At 44.1% G+C, this 22,782-nt stretch overlaps 1 protein-coding gene across 1 annotated transcript; it reads right to left on the bottom strand.

Moving 5' to 3' along the window:
* Positions 1-1,703: 1,703 nt before the first annotated feature.
* On the bottom strand, positions 1,704-20,755 carry GHRHR (growth hormone releasing hormone receptor). The gene is made up of 12 exons (XM_084855102.1): positions 20,659-20,755; positions 18,427-18,534; positions 17,958-18,055; positions 16,643-16,743; positions 14,770-14,902; positions 12,218-12,371; positions 11,158-11,218; positions 9,320-9,389; positions 7,749-7,840; positions 7,263-7,392; positions 4,733-4,774; positions 1,704-2,116 (listed from the first exon to the last, which is right to left on the bottom strand). Exons 1-12 carry the CDS (start codon positions 20,723-20,725, stop codon positions 1,991-1,993), a joined length of 1,182 nt encoding a protein of 393 aa, XP_084711228.1. The 5' UTR covers positions 20,726-20,755; the 3' UTR covers positions 1,704-1,990.
* Between the last annotated feature and the right edge of the window lie 2,027 nt (positions 20,756-22,782).

Genomic DNA, 22,782 nt, shown 5'->3' with positions numbered 1-22,782 from the left:
ATATTTATATGGATAGATAGATGATAGATAGATAGATAGATAGATAGATAGATAGATAGATAGATAGATAGTCAGGGTGGACACTGAGCCCATAGAATCCCAGAGTAGTTCTGATTCTGAGGAAGAGCAGCCGCTCCTGGGAGAGGAGTGCACTCATCCTTCCCAGGGCCAACAGCTGGCACAGATTCCTCCCACCGGCATTCCTTGCATAGATAGCAGTCCCGGGAGTGAGAGAGTGCGGGAAGAAGACTTGATGGACGCGCAACGCCGACACAGGGAGCGGGGCCAAATGGGGGGCGCGGAAAGGAGGCGTAGTGCCCGGTTGGCGCGCAAACAACGGTTGCGTCCAGAGGATCCAAGGCAAAAGGGGAGGGACTCTCTCTAGCCCATAAGTTCAGGGTCTGTCAGTGATTCTCCTTCAAACGGGGACCAACTGTTCCCACTCAGGGCATAGGTACTCTGCTGCTCATTTCTAGTTGCTAACAGTAGAGTTGTTAAGTTGTAAAAGAGGAATAAAGCTTTGAAAAGAATCCCTTAGTCTGTGTCTGGACTTGGCTACTGGATTAGACTGAGAGAGGCCTCCAAGAAGCCCTTGACAGATAGATATAAGATAGATAGATAGATAGATAGATAGATAGATAGATAGATAGATAGATAGGTAGGTAGGTAGATAGATAGATAGATAGATAGATAGATAGATAGACAGACAGACAGGCAGGCAAACTAATCATTGAGAGAGAATTGAGAAAGGGGGGAGCTAAAGAATGAGGCAAAGCAACTAAAGTGAACGTTTCTATTTTTTAAAAAATGAACAAACAAGAAAAATGACAGGTAAAACCTATTACAGAAGGGTGGGGTGGTGGAGACTGAGAACCAGGGAGGAAATTCAAACCAAGTACTAAATGTTTGGTTTTTACAATGAAGAATCTACAAGAGAATGAAAGAGAATAGTTGAATTAATAAAGAAGAAACACAATGCTGCACACACACACCAGATCTCTCTCCTACAAAACCAACCACCACCTAACCAGCGTGCGCCCCCTCGGTCAATGAACAAATGCAGGCTGATCTCTCCAGTCCAGTATCCCCCCCTCCTCCACCACTGTAACTGATCGGAGACTGCTGGGTTCTGTTCAGCCCTAATTTGTCAACTAGAGTTGCCATTCGTCAAAGCCCACTCCTCCTCCTCTCCCCTCCCTTCTCCCTGTCCCAGATCTCGCTCAACTTGATACATTTGGAGGCAGCCTGTCTAGGCTGCTCAGAAGGCATCAGAAGAGCTACAAATCTCCGAGGCAGACCAAGGTGCTTTGGCAATGAGCCGCTTCACCTCGGGGTGCCTCGGTGCTGTTCTGATTTGCTTTGGATCACACCAAGGCACCTCCAAAGTAGCCCGCTTCACCTTGTTATTCGGGATTCAGACCGAAGCGGTGCACAGCCCTAACAAAAATACATAGGATTTGTTTCCTTTAAAAAAAAAATCTGCATGGAACCAGCAGGGAATGGGCTTGGAGGTGGGAAAAAAAGAAGTGTGCAGAAATGGGCATGACAGAACTGCCCATACCTACACCCTACATGAGTGGGAAGGATAACCATGATGTGAGTTCCAGGACACTGGTAAAACACCACACAAAATCATGCACTCTGCCACTGAGTTATGGTCTCTTCCCCATGAGAACATGAAGGGACTGAAACAAGCAGCCAGACTCTGTACAAAATTCAGAAGTTTAAGAAAGGAACATTAGAGAATTCTGAATGAACAGCTCAACTTCAGAAACAACGCCTCATAATTCTGAACTGCAAAATCTGATAAATTCAGATGAGAATTTGTGAAGCATCCTTTCCTATGAAATCTGTGGTCTTGAAGAGTTTAAGAGATGAAGATGTCTGTTTGAACCAGTCCTAAACTTAGTGATGGGTGGGATTTTTCTTTCTTTCTTTCTGGAATTCTGGGTCTTCTGGTTATGCCATTCTTTTATCTTTTTGGTCATCCTTAACTCACAGAGCTTGTCATTTTGATGCCAGAACTTGATGGCATGGTCCACCTTGTCCTCTTCCTCCAAACAGGCAAAAATCTATAATTGTTGCCATGCCATTTCCGGCAAATCTCTGCTTGTACCTTGAAAGTTAAAGACCCGCAGTTACTGGAAAACTGTCATTTTAGTTTCTAGACACAGCCAGAAAAGGAGAACAAAACTTTGGAAGTGACATTCCTTATTATACAATAGCATAGTCTATAAGGAATGGTTCAGTCAGCTGAGACATATGGTTTGATATTCCATATATATATATAGATATATAGATATATGTTCTAAACACATGCATAATTTAGTTTTGAACACTGAAGAAAGCTTGGATGCCCAAGAACACCAGAGCCTTGAGCAATTCTTGTTTCTTCACCTTCTACCAACTTCATCCTAGGTTCTTCCAAACCATCTACTCTGGCCGCATCTTTATTCTGCCCTGCTAAAGTTGAGGGAGGGAGCAATCATTTCTATTGCCACTAGAGGGCCACATCCACATGAATTTTAAAAAAGGAAGCATTGCAAAGGTATCTAGGGATGGGAGAACTAACATTCTCCAAACTTCACTTCTTCAAAGCTTGGTTCAGCTTGATCCCATTCTCATTTGCAGCCTGTTTTTTCAGTTTCTTTTAGGGATGGCGGAGAATTTCTCCCCGAAACTTTGGGGGGCCGAGCGCCAACGTGTTCGGCCCCCCGAACAAGTTTTGGGGAGAAATCCTCTGCATCCCCCCCGCCCCCCGCCCTCCCCCCCCCGAGACGGGACTTACCTTCCCTGAATGTCCCTCCCGGCGGCGGGTCCGGCTGGCGGTTCGTCCGGTGTTCGAGCGGGGCGGGAGCGGCAGCCAGTCTTTTGACCGGCTGCCGCCCCCGCCATTGCAATGAAAGAAAGAAAAAAAAACACGTCCCCTGATAGGCTACGTGACGATTCACGTAGCCTATCATGGCAAGATTTGCAAAGTCAGCCGTGATAGGCTACGTGAATCGTCACGTAGCCTATCACGGGTGACTTTAAAAAAAAAAAGCGCGTACGCGAATGGCGGCCCCCATAGGGAGCCGCCATTCCCCTTCCTTATTTGGTCGCTGTAGTCTATGTCAATGTTTACGTAGACTACGGTGAAAATAAGGACAACGCAAATAGCGTTGCCCTTATTTTCGCCGTAGTCTACGTAAACATTTACGTAGACTACAGCAACTAAATAAGGAACGCGAATGGCGGCTCCCTATGGGGGCCGCCATTCGCGTACGCGCTTTTTTTTTTAAAGTCACCCGTGATAGGCTACGTGACGATTCACGTAGCCTATCATGGCTGACTTTCCAGATCTAGCCATGATAGGCTACGTGAATCGTCACGTAGCCTATCAGAGGACGTTGTTTTGTGTTTTTTTTTACTTTCGTGTTCGCGGCCGGGCGAGGCGGGAAGCCTCCTCCCCGGCCTGAATTTCGGCCGGGCGAGGCGGGAAGCCTCCCCCCCCCCGGCCTGAACTTCGCGGGGGGAGCAGCGAAGCGCTCCCCCCCACCGCGAACAAGCTGCGAGAAAAGGTAAGTGACTTTCGTCCACCCCTAGTTTCTTTGAACATGGAAAGTGTAGGTTTCAAACAAGAAAAGTGTGATTTTTTACAAAACTGTGAAACTGCAGATTTTAAAAAAAAATGCAAACATTTAAAAATGCACACTTAAAAAAAATGTGCACTTTAAATTGTGCATTTTTAAAACTGTGCATTCCTTAATGTGCACTTTTTAAACTTGCACATTTTTAAGTGCATATTTTGTGAATGCAAGTTTGGGAATTTGCATTTTTGGAGGATATGCGCTTCCATTCATGTTCGCATTCAGGATTGTGAACAGGGCATTTCTGAGTAATTTGCAAACTGAGCTGACGTTCTTTTTTCTTTCTTTTTTTAAGAAAAACAAAACACAACAACAACAATACACATACGCTAAAATAACTCATAAGATTGTAAGATATCTACCTTTGGCTCCCCTTACACAACAAATGCTTATTATTATTATTATTATTATTATTATTATTATTATTATTATCTAGTTCTTATCTTAGTTGTATATCATACATTGAGTTCACAGACATTATCTCCTTTTTCCTAATTTTAACAACAACAGAAAGAAGAGAATCAACCATCTCAAAGTTCAAAATCCGCATACATAGATATCATTTTTCTCTGTTTTTTGTACAAATTCTATAAAGGTTTCCAATCTAACATAAATTTAGTTGTTGACCCTTCTTTAATTACAATAGTAAGTTTTGCCATCTCTGCCAGTTCCATCATTTTCATGATCCACTCACTCACAGTTGGTACTGTTTCATTCTGCCACTTTTGTGCATTCAATAACCTTGCAGCTGTTGTCATGTAGAGAAAGGGTTCCCCCCTTCTCTTTTACGTGTTTTATCTGTTAGTCCCAATAAAAAAGTTTCTGGCTTTAGTTCTATAGTAGCCTTTAATATTCTTTGAGCTAAAGAATGTCTTCGTTTCCAAAATGTTTTAGCTTTTTTACAAGTCCACCATAAATGATAAAATGTTCCCTCTTGGTCTATGAACAGAACCGACATTCTTGCATGCCCTTAGGTATGGTGCCATTAACCTCCATATCTCCATGGATATGAGTGTTCATGTTTGGATTTAGGATCACTAGATTCTATGCTCTATTGTAGTCATGAGAATCACAATAAAGGCAAAATAATGCAGCCCTCTTACCTCTTGATTCAGGAAACAGTATAGAACAGCTACAATGAAGCCCTGGATAAGAAAAAGCACAGAAGTTAAAATATTAGCCAATTCAAAGAAATATGTAGGCCATCTAGAATAGCACCTGGTGCAGCTGATGGATGAATTTAGGCTTTCTCTCCACTGAATGACTTCCCCACACAGGGAAAGGCCATAACTCTGTGAGAAAGGACAAAGTCCTGGGTTCAGTTCCTGGCATCTCTAGTGCAAAGGTTTGGGGAACAGACCTTAACCGATGCATCCAAGGGAAAACTCTGCCAGTCAGAGCATTTAATCTTGGGCTAAATTGCCTTTCCAAACCTGGGGTTCACCAGAAGTTGTTGGACTACTGCATCCATCTTACCTGTCCATTGGACCTGATGGCTGGGGATGATAGAAATTTCAGTTTGACAACATCCGGGGGCCCCAGGAGACTGACCAGTGGTCTGAGTCGTGCAAGGTAATTTCCCATGATTGTACCAGGAAGTAATTGAGAGGTTTGCCTGATGCCTGCGTTGTACTCTTTCAGGCACCAGGTGAAGACTTTTAAAAAAAATTCCCAGGAGTTTTAGCATTTAGCATTTTAGCATTCCACTCTTTTAGCGTGCTGTTTTGAATTTGTTACTGTATTTTAAATCTCTAGGTGTTGTGAGAGCTTCGGCTATTGGGCGGTATAGAAATGAAATGAATAAATAAATAAATAAATAATTGTGCTGGTTGTACTTTTATACTGCAGTTTGAATGCCTTTAGTTTTTTATTTTGTTTTTATGCTGCACTTGTGGTTTTAATTTTTGTGAACCAACCAGGGAGCTTTTGCTATTTGGGTGGTATAGAAATAACTAAATAAGTAAGTAAGGGAGCAATCCTATGGCCACTAGACAGCAGCTAGACAGCTATAGGATATCTTGTTGTCCAGGAACCGACCTCGGAGCCCGCACTCCAAGGTTGGTTCCCGGAGAACCAACTTCCTCCCAGTTCTGCACTGAACAGTCCTGTCCTCTGCACTTGCAAGAGAAGCGTGGAGTGGCCAGAAAGGGGCATTCTGGGGTGGGGAGGGCAGAAATTCCTGTATGACACATCCGAAATTGGCTGTCTAGCCAAAAATGCAGGGCAGGAAGAGCGTGGAGGGAATGATCCCCTCCATGCTTCTCCTGCTTTGCATTGGATAGGCGATCACCCCCGAGTTCGGAGGTGGCCGCCTATCTGCATAGGACTGTGCCCTAAGTAAGTAAGTAATATCTAACTTGGCCTGGACTGGAATATAAGGCAAACTGTAATCTTATTTGTAGATGTGGTCAGATTAGAAATAGGATGTCTGGAGGGCATGTGTGTATTAGAACAAAGAAAACTGCATAGGCACAGGGCTGGCCCTCTATTAGGCAGAGTGAAGTGGCCACCTCAGGTGGCATATGCTGAGGGGCAGGGAATGCTGGGGTGGTGTTAGACGACAGATCTGCCTGTGCCACTCAGCCTGCCCTGCTCCCCTTAAGCTTCCCTGCTGCCATCGGGAGCAGTGGAGGACACTGTCCCATTGTCAGTGTTGAAATAAGTTCAACTGCCAGTCCGGTTGGCTTTTGTATGTAGAATAGGGGAAGCCATCTTGCTCTTCACCTCAGGCAGCAAAATTTCTTCAGCCAGCTTTGCCTAGGCAGGAGGTTATTGAAACAGGCAGGGAACATAACTCAGTAGCAGAGCACCTCCACTTAAAAAGATCCAGTCATAGCTTATGGAAAAGAGCTCTTCCTGAGACCCCAGAGAGCTGCTGCCAGTCAGAGTAGGCAACAGCAGGCTAGAGGGACAAATCATAACAACATAAGAACAGAAGACTTGTGCTGGATCTGACCAAGAGTTCATCTAGTCCAGCATTCTGTTCACACAGTGGCCAACCAGCTGCCCATAGGAAACCCACAACAGCACCCTCCTGCCCATGTTCCCCAGCAAAGTGGTGTACATAGGCATACTGCCTCTGATACTGGAGATATCATACAGCAATCAGGATTAGTACTCATTGATAGCCTTCTCCTCCAAGAATTTGTCCAATCCCCTTTTGAAGTCATCCAAAGTTGTGGCTATATCACTACATTTTGTGGAAGTGAATTCTATAGTGTAACTATGCAAGAAGTCCTTCCTTTTATCTGTCCTGAATCTCCCACCAATCAGCTTCATGGGATGACCCTGGGTTCTAGTGTTATGTGAGTGGGAGAAAAATGTCTCCCTATCCACTTTGTCCACACCGTGCATAATTTTGTACGACCCGGTATAAGGCAGCTTCCAATCTTTCCTGAACTTATTGCTGTCACTCGAAAGTGGAGTGGGATGTCCTGAGGGGTTTTAAATATTAAAACAATACTCCCAAACAGGAAAGGAAACCATTTGAATCTGAGGGGAGGACAAGCAGCAATGAGGTAAATTTGGGTTAAAAATTAGAAAGAACCCTCTGACCTAAGCTCACCAGTGGTAACATTGCCTAGGAACACTGCAGCCCCCATTAATTTATCTCTTAATAATTCCATACTTCACCTGGAACGATCCAATGCACAGCTCCAAGTAGAGGCGGGCTCCCACATTGGCATATTCAGGAAGGAAGTTAAAGAGGATGTAATGCATTCCAAACAGAGGTATGAGAAGCAGAGTTGACTTAGAGAGACGCCTATTACAGGAAGAAAGCAGAAGGGCAAAAGGGAACAAAGTCACAACACCCCTACAATGTGCTAGTGATGGCCAGTAGTTGGCCTTCCCACCATCTCACCTAGTGACCATCACAACATTGTGTATCCGTGAATTCCTTATATTAGCGGTGTGTGCTGTTAGAAGCACTTTCGTTTGTCTGTCTTGAATCAACTGCCAATCATTGGTTGAGCCCACGTTCTAATGTTACGAGAGAAAGAGAAGCAGTTTTTTCTCCCTCTCTCTCTTCATGCCATGCATCATTTCATAAACCTCAGCTCTTCCTCCAAGCCCCCTTTGACAACACCATCTGCTGACCTTCTTTATGTCAGCAGTTACCTGTATTGAAATGAGTTGTTGAAATTGATTTGTCTCGGGTCCAGTTTTTTCAGTAAGATTCGGATGATGTTGATAAAAAGAATGAAGTTGACCTGCCCCAGAAGTACCGGGGGGTGGGGGGAGAGAAAGAAAACACATTTAGCCTTAATAAAACATTTATTATATATTGTTGCTTCATTTGTCCACCAAATCTGGGTCCAGCGCAGTTTGCAAAATGAATGTATCTATATCTGTACCAAGAGGGAGGGAGGGAGGGAGGGAGATGATAGATAGATAGATAGATAGATAGATAGATAGATAGATAGATAGATGACAGAGACAGAGATATAGAGATGGATACGAGAGAGAGAGAGAGAGAGAGAGATTTGGACATGGGTTTTTCTGTTCTGCACAAGCAGGTCTGGATATGTCTGTTTCCAAGTGCTGCAAATTACAGACATCCACCAAAAAAACCTGAGGGAGTGAATTTCTCACACATCCCTAACTCAGTGGTAGAATCCCTGCTTTGCATGCATAAGGTTCCAGGTTCAATCCCTGGCATCTCCAGGCAGGGGTGTAAAAACCCCAGAGAGCCTCTGCCAGTCAGAGTCAACAATACTGGGCTAGATGGGCCCATGGTTTAGCTCAGTATACAGCAGTTTTGGATGTTCCTAACTTGTTCTCTTCTCGTGTGTTTCACTTCAATCCATAAAGTAGTCTCCAGAAACTCTCCGCTCTTTTCTGTCCTGTGCAAGCCTGCATATAGAAAACTAGCATGTCAGGGAGAGACAGCTAGGCTAGAACTGTTCTCTGTCACATCACAATTTCTGTTTTCAGGGATGTTACTGAATGGAGGAGCATTCCGCCCTCAAATATGCACACCTGCAGAATGTAGGAGTAAGGCCTGCCACCTCAGGGAGAATTAGGAGTTAATTGCCAGTGATCCAATTAAGTGATTCAGCCTTGAAAACCACATGCTCTCACACACACCCATCTACACAAATGGCAGTGAAAGCAAGGATAGCTCAGTTATACTCAGCTTGTCATTTTCCCACTGCTAAATTCATTCCATCCCATTTCAGAATTGGACTGTGAATGATTGGAGGTGTTTTTGTTTGTTGAAGTCTGCATTTAATTGTGTACATAGTGTGTATGAATTTTTAAAAATATGCACATTTTGTGTACACATCTTTTCAAAGGTATGCATTTTTGTGCTCACCATTTCAAATGCATACATTTTGCATTTTGTTTTCCCACCGATAAAGTGTTTTTTGTGCACATTTCTCCAAATATATACATTCTGTGCACGCTGTTTCAAATGTACTTTTTGTGTGTGTGCAAAGCTTTTTTAATGCTTAAAAAAAAAACCCAAAAAATAAACTGCGCTGAGACTACAGAAAAGTAGAGATTTCCATGTCGAACTGTGTTCTCATACATTTTTTAGATTTGGGAAGTACGTATTTGGTAAACAAGCATTGAAATGCAAATCGAATCAATTTCTCATTCGTCCCTTTATTTATTTATTACATTTCTATTTGCAAGTCTTAACTCCCTACCATTAATATGTACAAAGCCCGAAACATGATACACACCCCAACAGAAAGGATAATGGGTCCTTTGATTAGCCACCTGTAAGGAGATCCATGGTATACATCCCAGCACCTGGAAATAGCATACTACAGTTAATGCAAATAAGCATGTATGATCATTTTATAATACTCCCTTGTCAAATTTATCCATCCTCTTGTGTCTCATTCCTCTCTCTGTAATGGTTTGAGGGGCTGTTGGGGGCTGGTCATTTTGTGTTGTTGGGCCAGGGGGTGGGGGAGGGATTCTTTATAGTTAAGCCTAGAACTGGGTTTGTTCTTCCATCTTCTTTACTGTTCCACCTGTAGTGTGAAGACACCGCTTAAATCATCGTCATCTTTACTGTCATATTATATACCTGATCATTAGTTTCAGAGTGATGTTTATAGGTTGTATCAATGGCTCCATCTAGTATTTTTGCTTAAAGCTCTCTCTGCCTAACTGTGGATAGGTTAACTAGGGATGTCAGAGAATTCTGCCATGGATCTCGGTGAGGCCGAACGCCAGTGCATTTGGCCCCCCGAAATCCGTGGCAGAATGAAGCCCCTCCACCCCCCACCCTGCGAAAGTGCGCGAAACGGGACACCTACCTGCTGCCGTTCACGCTGCTTTGTGAACGGTGGCCACGTCCACGGCCGCCATTCGCTTCTTCATTATAGCCATGATAGGCTACGTAAATCCTTACGTAGCCTATCACGGCTAACGCAGGGATGCCATTTGCATCCCTGCGGAAGCCGTGATAGGCTGCGTAAGGATTTACGTAGTCTATCGCGGCAAAAAAAAGGGAATGCAAACAGCGGCAGCTACGGTGGCTGCCATTTGCGTTCCCTTTTTTTGGCCGTGATAGGCTACGTAAATATTTACATAGCCTATCACGGCCCCCCAAAAAGGGAACGCAAATGGTGGCTGCCATAGCCACCGCCATTTGCGTTCGCTGTTGTTGTTGTTGTTTTGCTGTGATAGGCTACGTAAATATTTATGTAGCCTATCACGGCAATACAGGGATGCAAATGGCTGCGGCTATGGCAGCCGCCATTTGCGTCTCTGTGCAGGCTGCCCAGCAGCTGGATGTCTGGCTGTGGGCGGCCCCGGCTGGCGGCTCCATGGAATCGCCACGGATTGGAACCGTCCGGAGAGAATTTCGGGGGGAGGGACAGAGCGCCTCCCCCCCCCCACCGCGAATGTCACCCTTCGAAAAGGTAAGTGACTTTTGTACATCCCTAAGGTTAACATATGTACATGCATTATTCAATGACTTCAGCTCTCATATTCCGTGAATAATCCCTTTCTCTCAAGAGAAGTTCAAGTTCTTTAGAGATGAGAGGAATGCAGTTTTCTCTCTTTAAAAGGGACTGTTGTCCCTTTAAAGCAGGGGTGCAGAACTATAGGCCTGGGGGCCACATCCAGCCCTCCTAGGTTCCCTAGATGGCCACACACCCTTCCCCTTCCAATGGTTTGGTAGTTTCCTGGCTTTTGTGCAGTTTTCCCCCAATTTGTTCATGCCATGAAAAATCACCAACAAATGGTGGTGTGCACATACACACACACACACACACACAACCCAGCCCTGTAAAACACCCCAGTCCCATCTGGCTCAGCACTAAACTGACTCCTTCAGACCTGCACTATCTGCCTATCACATAGCCATACTCCCCAGCAGACACTAATTTTGCAATACCAGGCAGGAATCAGAAGGAAAATGAGCCCCAGATGAACCACCCTGCATGGCTAGTGGATGGGAAGGGTCAGAATTTGTGCAATCCTGGATTACCTTCTGTTCTTCTGCACACTTGCACATTGCGCATAAACATTTTTATGAATCTGGAAAGAAGGCATTACTTACGAAATATCTTCAAAATGCACCTTAACTAAAATCCATAATATCGTAAAAACAGTTGGAACACCTGTAGGGTCAAAAATAGAGAATACTATATTTTTTTAATGAATGCATCTCCCCCCCCCCATTGCTTTTTCAAGGAGGATACACATGACGATCCCTGAATTGAAACCAGTGCCTCTGTATGGGAAGGGAGAGGTAAATAATTATCCATTCTCCACACATTTTTGATAACCTGATGGCATCCCCCAGTCGTCTCTTCTCAGCTGCAGGGGAGGCATCATCATGTATATTCTGCTCCAGTGCAAGGCAGACCATACTGATATGGCCCCACACCTGGGGAAGTATGGATTTTGTTCAGTCCTGTTTGCATTTTGTGGATTGACCTTTCATTCCATTGTCCACTCCTTGACAGAATCTTTTTTTTCTCAATAACCCAAAGTTGTGTTCACGTGCATTTGTGCAAATGTGCATTTGTGCAAACGTGCTCTTCTGAAAAAGCACAAATCCCACCCCCCAAAAATGTGCAAATCCACCCATGTGCATTTTCACCCTTCAGCCTATGTGGGAAATGTGCATTTTCGGACATCCTTTTTTGTATTTTGCATACACATTTGCATACAATTCCAGAACATTAAAAAATGGTCCCCAAGTCCACAGAATCCACATGAGTCAGAAAAAAGCCAGTCTGCTGTGGAATCCACAGGCTGGGTTTATAGAAATCCAAAGTCATTTGAAACTGTTGCAGATTTCTCTGACATCCCTTGGTTGAACTTGCTAATCCAATGCTAGAAATAGGGCACAGAGCCTCTAGGCCTCTAAAGTGGAGAATAGTATGGAAAATGTGTCACTACCACCAATGAGAATGACAGCTAAAGCCACTTTTCCTAGTACGGCTGAACAGCTAATAGAGTTTTGGGGAGAGAGGAAAATGTTTGGGTTCAGCATGCTGATATCTCATGAACAGTCTACCAGTGTGCTTGTTTCTGCACCCTAGGAAAGCCTCTTCAGACTGTACATTTGTGAACAAGCAGTTATGAGGATGCTATAAGTTACCCTTACTTACCCCAGCCAAACAGAACAAGCCACCAGAAATATCTTCTTCCATGGGGGAAGGATGATAGCAGCAGACAGTTGATGTACAGAGCCTCCACCAGCAGCCACATGAAATTGGTCATTGTGAAATAATGACAGAACGCCACTGAGATCTTGCATTCAATCTAAGGAACAGAAAAAGTGAGTAAGCCAGTTCATTCATATGGTATTGCTTTTTGTGAAAAAATATTGTCCAAATGTCGCAATGGGGAAACTCCCCTGGAATGACATAAAATGATCTGGATCGTTTGGAACCACGTGACCCTCAATTTCCCATTGAATTGAATCGCATGATGACCCTTCAATTAGAACATTGAATTTGGAACCACATGTCTCTCAATTTTCCATTGAATTTGGTCTATACAATGTCTGGGATGAGAACAGGGATGGATAAGACATTTGTTTGGTTCCTGTTTGAATGTGGACTAACCAAATCTGCATTCCCAAACCTAGGACGTGCGCATCAGCAGAACTTGAGCTAGCAGAACTTCTCCAAATCCCATCCTAAAACTCATACCAAAGTCCATATCAGATTGTGAGCTTTGGTTGGTTTGTTTTTTCACAGGAAAATACATGGATATTTTTGTGCATAGTTTTCCAAACGTACACATCCATTTTTGAAATGTGTGCATTATTCTCCCATTGATTAAAGTGTATGTGTGTACATTTTTCAAGAGTATCCATCTTAATGCACATTTTTCAAAAGTATGCATACTGTTGAAGGCAATGTTTGTTGTTGATGTTCCGCTAATCACATTGCAACTTCAGAAATGTATGGATGTAGCCAGCGCATTGCATCTGAGTCCATGTTCATTCTGGAAGGTGCAAACTGGGTAAATCCTGATCAGAAACAAACTGAAAGAAATTTCTCACACATCCCTACACAAACCTAAACAGGAACTGAAACTCAATTAAACATAAAAATACATTTAAAAAAATATTGTAGTTTAATGTGGAAATTATACAGAAATGGGATGAAAGGATCGTAGCAGTGAAAAGAAAGGAAGAACTTCTTCACACACTGCATAATCAACTTATAGACAGTCAGCATGGTATAGTGGTTAAAGAGTCAGACTATGCCTAGGTAAACCCAGGTTCAAATCCCCACTCAGCCATGGCCCATGAAGCTCATTGGGTGACCTAACCTTGGACTATTCACTATCTCTTAGCCTAACCTACCTCACAGGGGTATTGTGAGGATAAAATGGAAAAGTGGGGTAACTGTGTGTGCTAGCCCATTGAAGAAAAGGTGGGAATATAATTGTTGTTCAGTCGTTAAGTCGTGTCCGACTCTTTGCGACCCCATGGACCACAGCACGCCAGGCCTTCCTGTCCTCCGCTCTCTCCCGGAGTGTGCTCAAGTCCATATTCATTGCATCAGTGATGCTATCTAGCCATCTCATCCTCTGCCGTCCCCTTCTCCTTTTGCCTTCAATCTTGCCCAGCATCAGGGTCTTTTCCAGAGAGTTTTCTCTTCGCATTAGGTGGCCAAAATATTGGAGCTTCAGCTGCAGTATCCTTCCAATGAGCAGTCAGGGTTGATTTCCTTTAGGATTGACTGATTTGACCTCCTTGCAGTCCAGGGGACTCGTAAGAGTCTTCTCCAGCACCACAGTTCGAAAGCATCAATTCTTTGGTGCTCAGCCTTCCTTATAGTCCAGCTCTCACAGCCATACATTGCTACTGGGAAAACCATAGCTTTGATTAGATGGACCTTTGTCAGCAAGGTGATGTATCTGCTTCTTACTATGGTGTCTAGCTTTCCTCCCAAGGAGCAAGCATCTTTTAATTTCATGGCTACAGTCACCGTCTGAGGTGACCTGGGAGCCCAAGAAAATAAAATCTGTCACTGCTTCCATTTATGCCAGGAGGGAATATAATGAATGTAATAAAAATAAAAATGGATTTCACTTATCAGAGATGTAGTAATCGCCACTAGCTGAAATACTTTTATTTTTTTAAATGTGAAGAACTGTTCTGCCATTTTCTATTAGCCATGGTAGCCAAGTGAAAACTCTGTGAACAGAGGCAATGCACCTCTGTTTTACAAACAGGGAACCCATTGGGGACAGACGTCATGTTCACAGAACACTGGACTAGACACACACCTTTGACCTGGTTCAACGATGCAATCGGTATATTCATGGAAGATAGGTCTATCAACAGCCATGGAATCTCCATGTTCAGAAGCAGTATACCGTAGTTGGAATACAAGAACAAACATAATCTTCATGTCCTGCTTTGAGAGCTTCCAAAGACATCCAGGGGGGCACAGCTGGAAACAGAACACTGGATCCTTGGTCTGTTCCAGCCAGGCAGTTTTGCAAGATTCTTTTGCTGGTTTCCTTTCCATCCCTCCCTAGAACCTGCCTCTGATGCTCACCTGAGAGTCAAGCATAGTTTGTGCTAGAGGAAGGATCCAACAGGAGAGAACAGCCATGCTACACATGTGGACATGGCACACGGGGCCCTTTGCACTATGGGAGCATGGGATTCAGCCAGCCACTGTTCTCCACAACATACCGTGGAAAAGCCACAAGCTTCAGGGTCTTCCGTTTGGAAAAGAACCGCATCCTTGATGAAGATGGCAACAGCTTTCAGGATGAAAGTGAGAAAGAGGTGGATGTGGATGTAGTTTCTGGGGCAACGAAGTCTCCTGCAGGGACAGGAAGGGAAGCCATAAAAGGCTGAGCTGGTTGTGCATAGTATCTCAGAGACTGGCAGTGCAATCCTATACATGTCTACTACTCAAAAATGGCATGGTTTCTATGGGACTTACTCCCAGATAAGTGGCTTGACAGTTGCAGCCTGAGTATCTCAGGAAGTCCATAGTTTGAACATCTCCTTTGCCATGAAGTGAACCCATAAGGTGCCTTTAAAGAAGGGTTATTGACAGGGCCAATGTCAAGGGTGGGCATGGTCAGGCACCTGCCAAGGGCCCACACCCCAGCAGGGGCCCACTGACAAGAGCCCCCTGGACATGCTCCTCCTCTTCACCATGGCAACCTGCTTCTTTTCCTGCCTCTTCGCCTGCCACCAGGGTGGTGGTGAGAAGGGGGAGCAGGAGATGCCACGGCCTGCTTGCTCCCTGGCTCTCTGCCTGTCAAGAAAGTAGTAGCCATGATGGAAAAGAGGAGGAGGGAGAGCAAGAGCAGCTGGGGACAATGGCAGTGAGAAGGTAGGCTCATACACTGTGGGAGAGGGTGTCTTGCCCAAGGGCCCTCCAAAAGCTGGGGAATGGCACTGAGTGTTGAACCTCTTTCATCTGAGAGCCTAATTCAGAGAAGCTCTCAGGGGCCACATTCCATTGGTGGGTGAGGACAAAGGTAAATGAGTCAGCCAATCTGTAAGCCAACATATTTTAGCTTACAGATCTTACTGCCCATAACTAAGTCTTAGAGGAGGCATTTCCGTGTTTTGGAGCAGAGGGTGGGGACTGCAGATAAGCAGAAAAACCACCAAACAGACAGTGCCTGGGGAAAGGGGAGTGGCTGTCTGGGAACCCCAGAGGGCTAGGTTGGAACCTCAGGTGGGCCAGATTGGCCTCTGAACCTCAGTTTCTCATCTGTAATACAGGGATCATAATACTGACCTACATTACAGGGAGGTTGCAACAAAATCATATATGGACATTTGAATGTGACATATATAGTGATGGAGGAGTATTCTATTTGGGGACTGTAAACTTGACAGATTTTTCTACTTTGGCCCTGGCGGATTTTGTTCCGTTTCCCTAGCGTCAATTCGATCTGTAGCAAGTAGATCCAGTATGTGGATTCCAGGTTTCTTTGTTTTTAATGGCAGCAATATGTGTAAATTTGATCTTAGGGGGGTCTTTAACTTTGTGCAAATGGGGTAATTTTTTAAAAAATATATATTAATGAGCAGTCTTGAGCAAGTGTGCACAATTGCAAGCCCACCTGTCCCCTCTAGCCCCACAGAGGCATATCCCCCTCTTGTAAATATCTTTGTCAATTTCATACTCTCCGCACACTACTTGGTTTAGCCCAGAGGAGCTATTCCCTACTTGTCAAAGAAATTGTCGATTTCATCCTCCACTTCAGCCCTTCCCAAAGTGGAGGATTTCCCATTTGCGCAAATGGTGGTACCTGAAAAATGCACAAAACATTTCTGAAATCAGAAAACAAGCTGCTGCAGTCTGCCCTGCTTATCGGAATGGAAACCCTGCAAAATCCTTTAAGGTTTAAACAGAACGGAATTCCCAGCATTGCACATCACTAGACGTATCTAAACACTAAGTCATAGTAATACATAGTACATATTTCAGGAACTACTGAAATGAATCTGGAGGAAGGAAATCTCCTAATTCCATATATTCCTCATGTGAATTATCCACCCACCCTATATTCTACTTGTTGGGCTGCTGTGAACATACCTGAATGCAATGAGGACCATAATTGCCATGGCAAGAGAGATGATAGAGATACTGTAACCCACTGTGTAAATGGTTTTGATTGTTGAAAAGAAGGCCATTTGCTGTGGAAACAAAACCAACACCTTCACTATGCTTTAGAAAAAGAAACCTTTTCCCAGAGAGAAAATTGTCTGCTGATTATTTCCCCATGCTCTACATCTTTTCTTTTCTTTTTTTCCCATTTCCAATATAGTTCCACCTAGCAGTTCAAGGTATGTCACTGCACACATTAGAATACAACTGAGAACATTCTGGCTGCACTCCTGTACACATTTTGTGGGGAATAAGTCCCACTGAATTCAGTAAGACTCACTTCAGAGTAGTCATGCATACAATTACACTGTCAATCAGGATAGCACACATCTTTGTGATTTTCAGCTACTGAGACAAAACAGCATGGGTTAGATCCAGATGTAGTTACACTTAGAGTAGATCCACTGAGATCAATGGGATAGTTAGTCTACTGACTTAAGTCCCATTGAGCTTCTTGGATGAAGGGCCGGAGAAAAATGTAATAAATGGTGTAAGTGTGGTAGCCAAATACTAGGCAGAAGATTCCTTCCCTGACCTCAGATGTGTCAATCCAGTAGGCTCTGCCAGCAAGCAAAGCCTAGCTGTGGAGTTATCTCAAGTAGGGATGGACAGATCTCTCAGTCTCAAACCCAATGGGATTGTCATTTTTCTGAGGTCAAGCTCATTCCATTCCATTTTTGCACAAGCTTGCAGGGTTTGTTTGTTTTTTTTTTTTTAATGATCTGTCCAAAAATTGTGTGCCCATTTTTGTAATGTACGCATTCATGTACACATTTTTGTGTACATTTTTAGACATACACATTTTGGTGTTTAATGTGTATCTTATTTATTTATTTATTTCACTTTGAAACTGCCCAATAACCCAATTTCTCAAGGTAATGTACTACACATTAAAACATAAGATGCAAACAACAATGCAATGAATAAAAATATCCTTTGTCTAAATATCAAAATATCCTTTGACGTGTTTGTGGACCTTTTGGAAATGTACAAATTTTTCTTAGTACACTTTTCAAATGTGCACATGATGTTGAGTGTGTGTGTGTAATCCATCCTATGGTCAAAAACATATGGATTTCTGACAGCAAATTGCATTCATTCTGTGAGGAGCAAATTGGGTAAATACATTTTTTAAAAAACAAACTCCAATTGAGCAAATTTCTCATGCATCCCTAATTTCAAGGCCACAGCTATGAAGCACAATTCCTTTCCATCCAACCTCCTCTTATTCAGCTCTACTCACTTCGCCAAGAGTAACATCATCCTCCACCGGACATGCTATTGAATATGGTGGAAATGGGTCCGACCAGCCCTGTGCTGTACAGTTCCTTTTTACCGAGCCTATGAAAAATAGAGTCAGCAAAATTAGATGGCTTCTCTAATTCCAAGACTATCACTTCTTTAGCACTGTTCTGCTATGAACAAATGTTGGTGGTCTGAGCCAGCTACTAGCAGAGCAGTGAAATAAGGCCACCACAGACAAGCCATTTAGTGGTAACTCAAGACACACACACCCCATTTATTCCACCTTCACCAAAGCTGTAAAATGTAATATGTGATGCTCACATTGTCCTTGGAAGCACTGGGGAAAGTATTGAACTAGATGTGAAGAAACAGACTGCAAAGGACTGGAATGGGGAAACATGAGTGTGGATGATACCCCAAAGCAAATGGAACCTAACTGGGTCAGCTGCAACCACCATCCTCCTCACCTGACTGCTGTGTGAAGTGGAAGAGGATACTGGGGCAGGTAAAGGTGAGCGTTTGTCCAGGATTTGTATCCGGCCAGCACAGTACTTGGTCCCATATTCTCTTGCAACCTCATAAAGGGAGGAAAAAATGCATGTTGAAATCTCACTTCCCCTCCCCAATGCCTGGAGATGGGAACAGAAAGGCAAATCACATCACATCGCACCAAGCCTTTGAACTAAGCCTGGAAGCTGAATTGTAACTGCGGGTGGATGAAACTGTCGGTTTCACCTTTTTCCTGCATTTCTGTCTCATATATGTACATTTTGGTAAATTGTAATTAAAACTGAATTGAAATTCTCACCCATCAGTGCTGGCCAAATTCAAGAGGTTTGGCTGTTCCCAGCATGGAGAGGACCACGCTGTACCTGCCTGTCATGTAGCTGTTAAACATGAGGAGTTCGTCCAAAACAAGAAGTGGCAACCCTAATTCAGCAACCCAAACATGGCTGAATACACAGGGATTCAGACCCAGGCTTTGAAGAAATAAGGACTCAAAGCCCTGGGCATGGATAGAGGAATCTGTCACTTTCTCCAACATTTGAATTTTAAAAGAAAAGGAAAACCCCTTTTCAGCCTGTTTACGGAAATTTGCAAATTTTGTTAACTTCTTATCAAAAAATGAACCAAACAAACTTCCCATCCATCCCTACTGTAACCAGTGAGGTTCTTCCAATATCACTGATCTAATAATTTCCAGAGGGGTAGCCTGTGAGTCTCTTGCAGCAAAAAGAATAAAGAGTCGCACAGCATCCTTAACAGGGCCATTGTTGAACAAAGGAACTTTGAAGGAAGACTGCAACATGAAACTGCTGAATTATATTACATCAAGAGGTTCAGTTCTATGACATGTGGCTTGAATCAGGATAAAGGTGTTTTTTCTAAAAAAAAAAAAATCGCATTATGGGTTGGATCCAGGAAAGAGTCTTCTGCAAGAGGAAGGGCTCTGCTCACAGAAAGTCCCTCCACCTAATTTTGGGGTTTCCTCCTCCCCCATAGACTCTCACCACAGGTGACAAGTCACCCCATTCAGGAAGGTTTCCTGACTCTCTCTGTAGTATTTCCAGGAAGCTGGAGGGGCTGTCTTGGAGAGGAGGTGGTGGGAAGTCCAGTTGATCCCGCATAAATCTAGATCCAACCCTAAACGTGATAATTGGCTTACCAGTGCCAACTTGTCTGTGTTATATTGCCAACAATTGTTTGGTGAATGGCCACTGTTAATAATGTAATGGTCACCATAATAAGGGAATCATCACACTTTCTGTCTTTCATTTCCATCTCTATATGTACTTATAACTTCGGCTATTGGGTGGTATAAAAATGTAATAAACAAACAAACAAAACATAATAAAGAAAGAAAGAAAGAATAAATAAATAAATAAATAAATAACTCAGGATAACATTCATGCATCTGCTGATGTTGTTGACTGCTATCACATAGTGCTTGTTTTACTGAAATAATATGCTCCCTGTCATTCACCCAGCCAATAACCAGACAGCCCCATTCTTCCGGCCACTTGCAGTGTCCAAACAATATGAAAGGCTATCCCTACATGGCACTACAGTAATCACATGGGAAGGTGACTAAGATACCAGGTCACCACTGATGGCCAGGATATCGCTGAGACACCCAAGCATGTCACAAAAGCATGACATGGCCAACCGACTGTGGCCCAAGTTGAAGTATTCTAATATAGATTGCTCATCTCTGACCTAAGTATATGGAAATACAGTTACTCTGTCAGTGTGTGTGTGTGTGTGCGTGCACGCACACACAACAGGGGTGCAAAACACCAAATACGGCCCTCCAGAAGGCCTCGCCCCATTCCTCTGGGCCCACCCCCTTTCTCCTGACTGCTGATCGTTTGGTGGTTTCCCAGCTTTTGTGTCGATTTTTTCCCCATTTTAAAAGGTCAAACTGCCCCTCCTAAGGCTTGATTACTGACAGTAAGAGCTTTAAGGTAAAATATCCTCATCTGTTTCTGTTTGTTTCTGATGTTTGGCCCCACCCACTCCTGGAATGCTGCCCCTGAGAGCTTCTGCAGAACAGAATTTGACCCTCAGACTGAAAGAGGGACTGCACTCCTGGTGGGTAAGTATATGGAAATACAGTTACTATGGGTATGTGAGCATGTATCTGTCTCAGCTCCCCCCTCCAGTTTCCTATTTCCCGAACACTCCTGCTCCTAAGGTACCTGCTGTGTCATTCATGTGCTGGTGGATCTCCCTTAAGCAATCACTCTCATTTTTCTTCCACTCCATTATGAAATCGCATTCTGGACGAGACTGTGCCAGACCCTAGAAACAGAGGGAGATGAATAGTCTGGATCTACGGGTGCAATCTCCCCTCCTCGCTCCCCACAAAACTATTTATTCATTCAATTTCCATGCAGTTAAAATCACAACAATACTACATTGCATTCATGTCATAAAGGATTACGCATCAAAGCAAGGGAATAGACGGGGCTCTTTACAGCCACCATTTGTGCAAAATCAGCCTTTACATAAAAGACCAAGCCACTATTTTCACACAAAATGGCAGCTCGGCGAGGGATTGGGGATCCCCGCACTTGCCCAACGTGGCACGTACCATGTCAGGCAAGCATGGAGATCTGCAGACTGGTGTCCGGATGGTCAAGCCAGTGAGAAATTGCCGAGCTTCAAGCCCCAATCAGATGCCTGCAACTAGGGATGTGCGGACTATGTAAGATCCGCTCTGTCTGTGTTTTGCGGATTGTCAGACACCTTTCGTTCCTTCATCTGCCCAGAGATGGATGTAGGGATGTCAGAGAATTCTGCCACAGATCTCGGTGAGGCCAAATGGCAGTGCATTCGGCCTCCCGAAATCCATGGTGGAACGAAGCCCCCCCACCCACCCCCATGAAATGGGCCCAGAACGGAGCACCTACCTGCTGCCATCCATGCTGACTTGAGAATGGCGGCTGCGTGTGCGGCCGCCATTCGCTTCCTCATCATACCTGTGATAGACTACATAAATACTTATGTAGCCTATCACAGCCAATGCAGGGACGCCACGGCTTAACTAAGGGAACACAAATGGTGGTGGCTACGGCGGCCGCCATTTGCATTCCCTTTTTTTTTGCCGTAATAGCTTACGTGAATATTTACATAGGCTAAAACGGCAAAAAAAAGGGAATGCAAATGGCAGCCGCCGTAGCCGCCGCCATTTGAGTCCGCAGGTTTTTTTTGGGGGGGGGTTGCCGTGATAGGCTACGTAAATATTTACATAGCCTATCATGGCAAAATATAGGGACGCAAATGGCGGCGGCTACAGCAGCCGCCATTCACATCCCTGCAGGCTGCCCAGCGGCTGGATGTTTGGCTGTGGGCGGCCCCGGCCGGTGGCTCCATGGAATCTCCTCGGAGTGGAGCCAGCCAGAGAGAATTTTGGGGGGAGGGATGGAGCGCCTCCCCCCCACCATGAATGTCATCTTTCGAAAAGGTAAGTGACTTTCATACATCCCTAGACAGATGCAATTTTTTTTTCATCATGCGGAAACATATGGAAATAATTATGTAAATAATTACATAAGTATTTACGTAATTATTTACATAATTTACCTCAGTATGCAACATTTAGTGTATTGTCCCCCATTCCGTTCAACGTTTCCTCAGCAGAAACGTATATTTGTTTCTACAGATTTATATGCGTACATTTCAGGAAAGTAAAAAAATCATCCGAAAGTCCACAGACTCCACAAGGCCAGAGGGGGGCGCTCTGCAGTAGATTCCTCAGGTCGGATTCTTAGAAATCTGAGCTAATTTTAGTTTGTCTCGAATTTCTCCAGCATCCCTACCTGCAACATCCCTAGTCAAGTTAAGCCAGTCCTAGGGATGTACGAAAGTGACTTACCTTTCCGCGGATTATGCTGATGCTGGGGGTTACAGCCGTCAATGGTGAATTGTACGCCATTTGCAGCCGTAAAGCACTTACTTTTACCTAAATACAGCCATAAACAGCTGCAATTTAGGTAGAAGTAAGTGCTTTACAGCAGCAAATAGCATAAAATATGCCATTAACAGCTGTAATTTTCCTGTGATAGGCTTATGGCAGGCACCATTTGTGTATCATGTCTTATAGGGAGCCGGAGAAGCACTCTGCCAACTCCAGCAGATGCAGCTGGGCTCCTGAGGATTCCATGGGGCCCTGAGGGGCCCAAATAGCCCCTCCATTGACACCCCCCCCCGGACGGGACATTGTGGGGTTCATACATCCCTAGAGGCAGGTAGCAGAAGGCTCTTGCAGATTCCACTTGTAAGTGAATCCTCTTAGGTTGAAGGCAGAGCCTGCCTCCTCC

This window comes from Heloderma suspectum, chromosome 5 (assembly GCF_057233095.1).
Source record: "Heloderma suspectum isolate Gila_16-S chromosome 5, 16-S_ref, whole genome shotgun sequence".
NCBI classification, from domain to species: domain Eukaryota; kingdom Metazoa; phylum Chordata; class Lepidosauria; order Squamata; family Helodermatidae; genus Heloderma; species Heloderma suspectum.
Note: the sequence above shows the minus strand (reverse complement) of the source record. Positions and strands in the feature narration are given on the sequence as shown.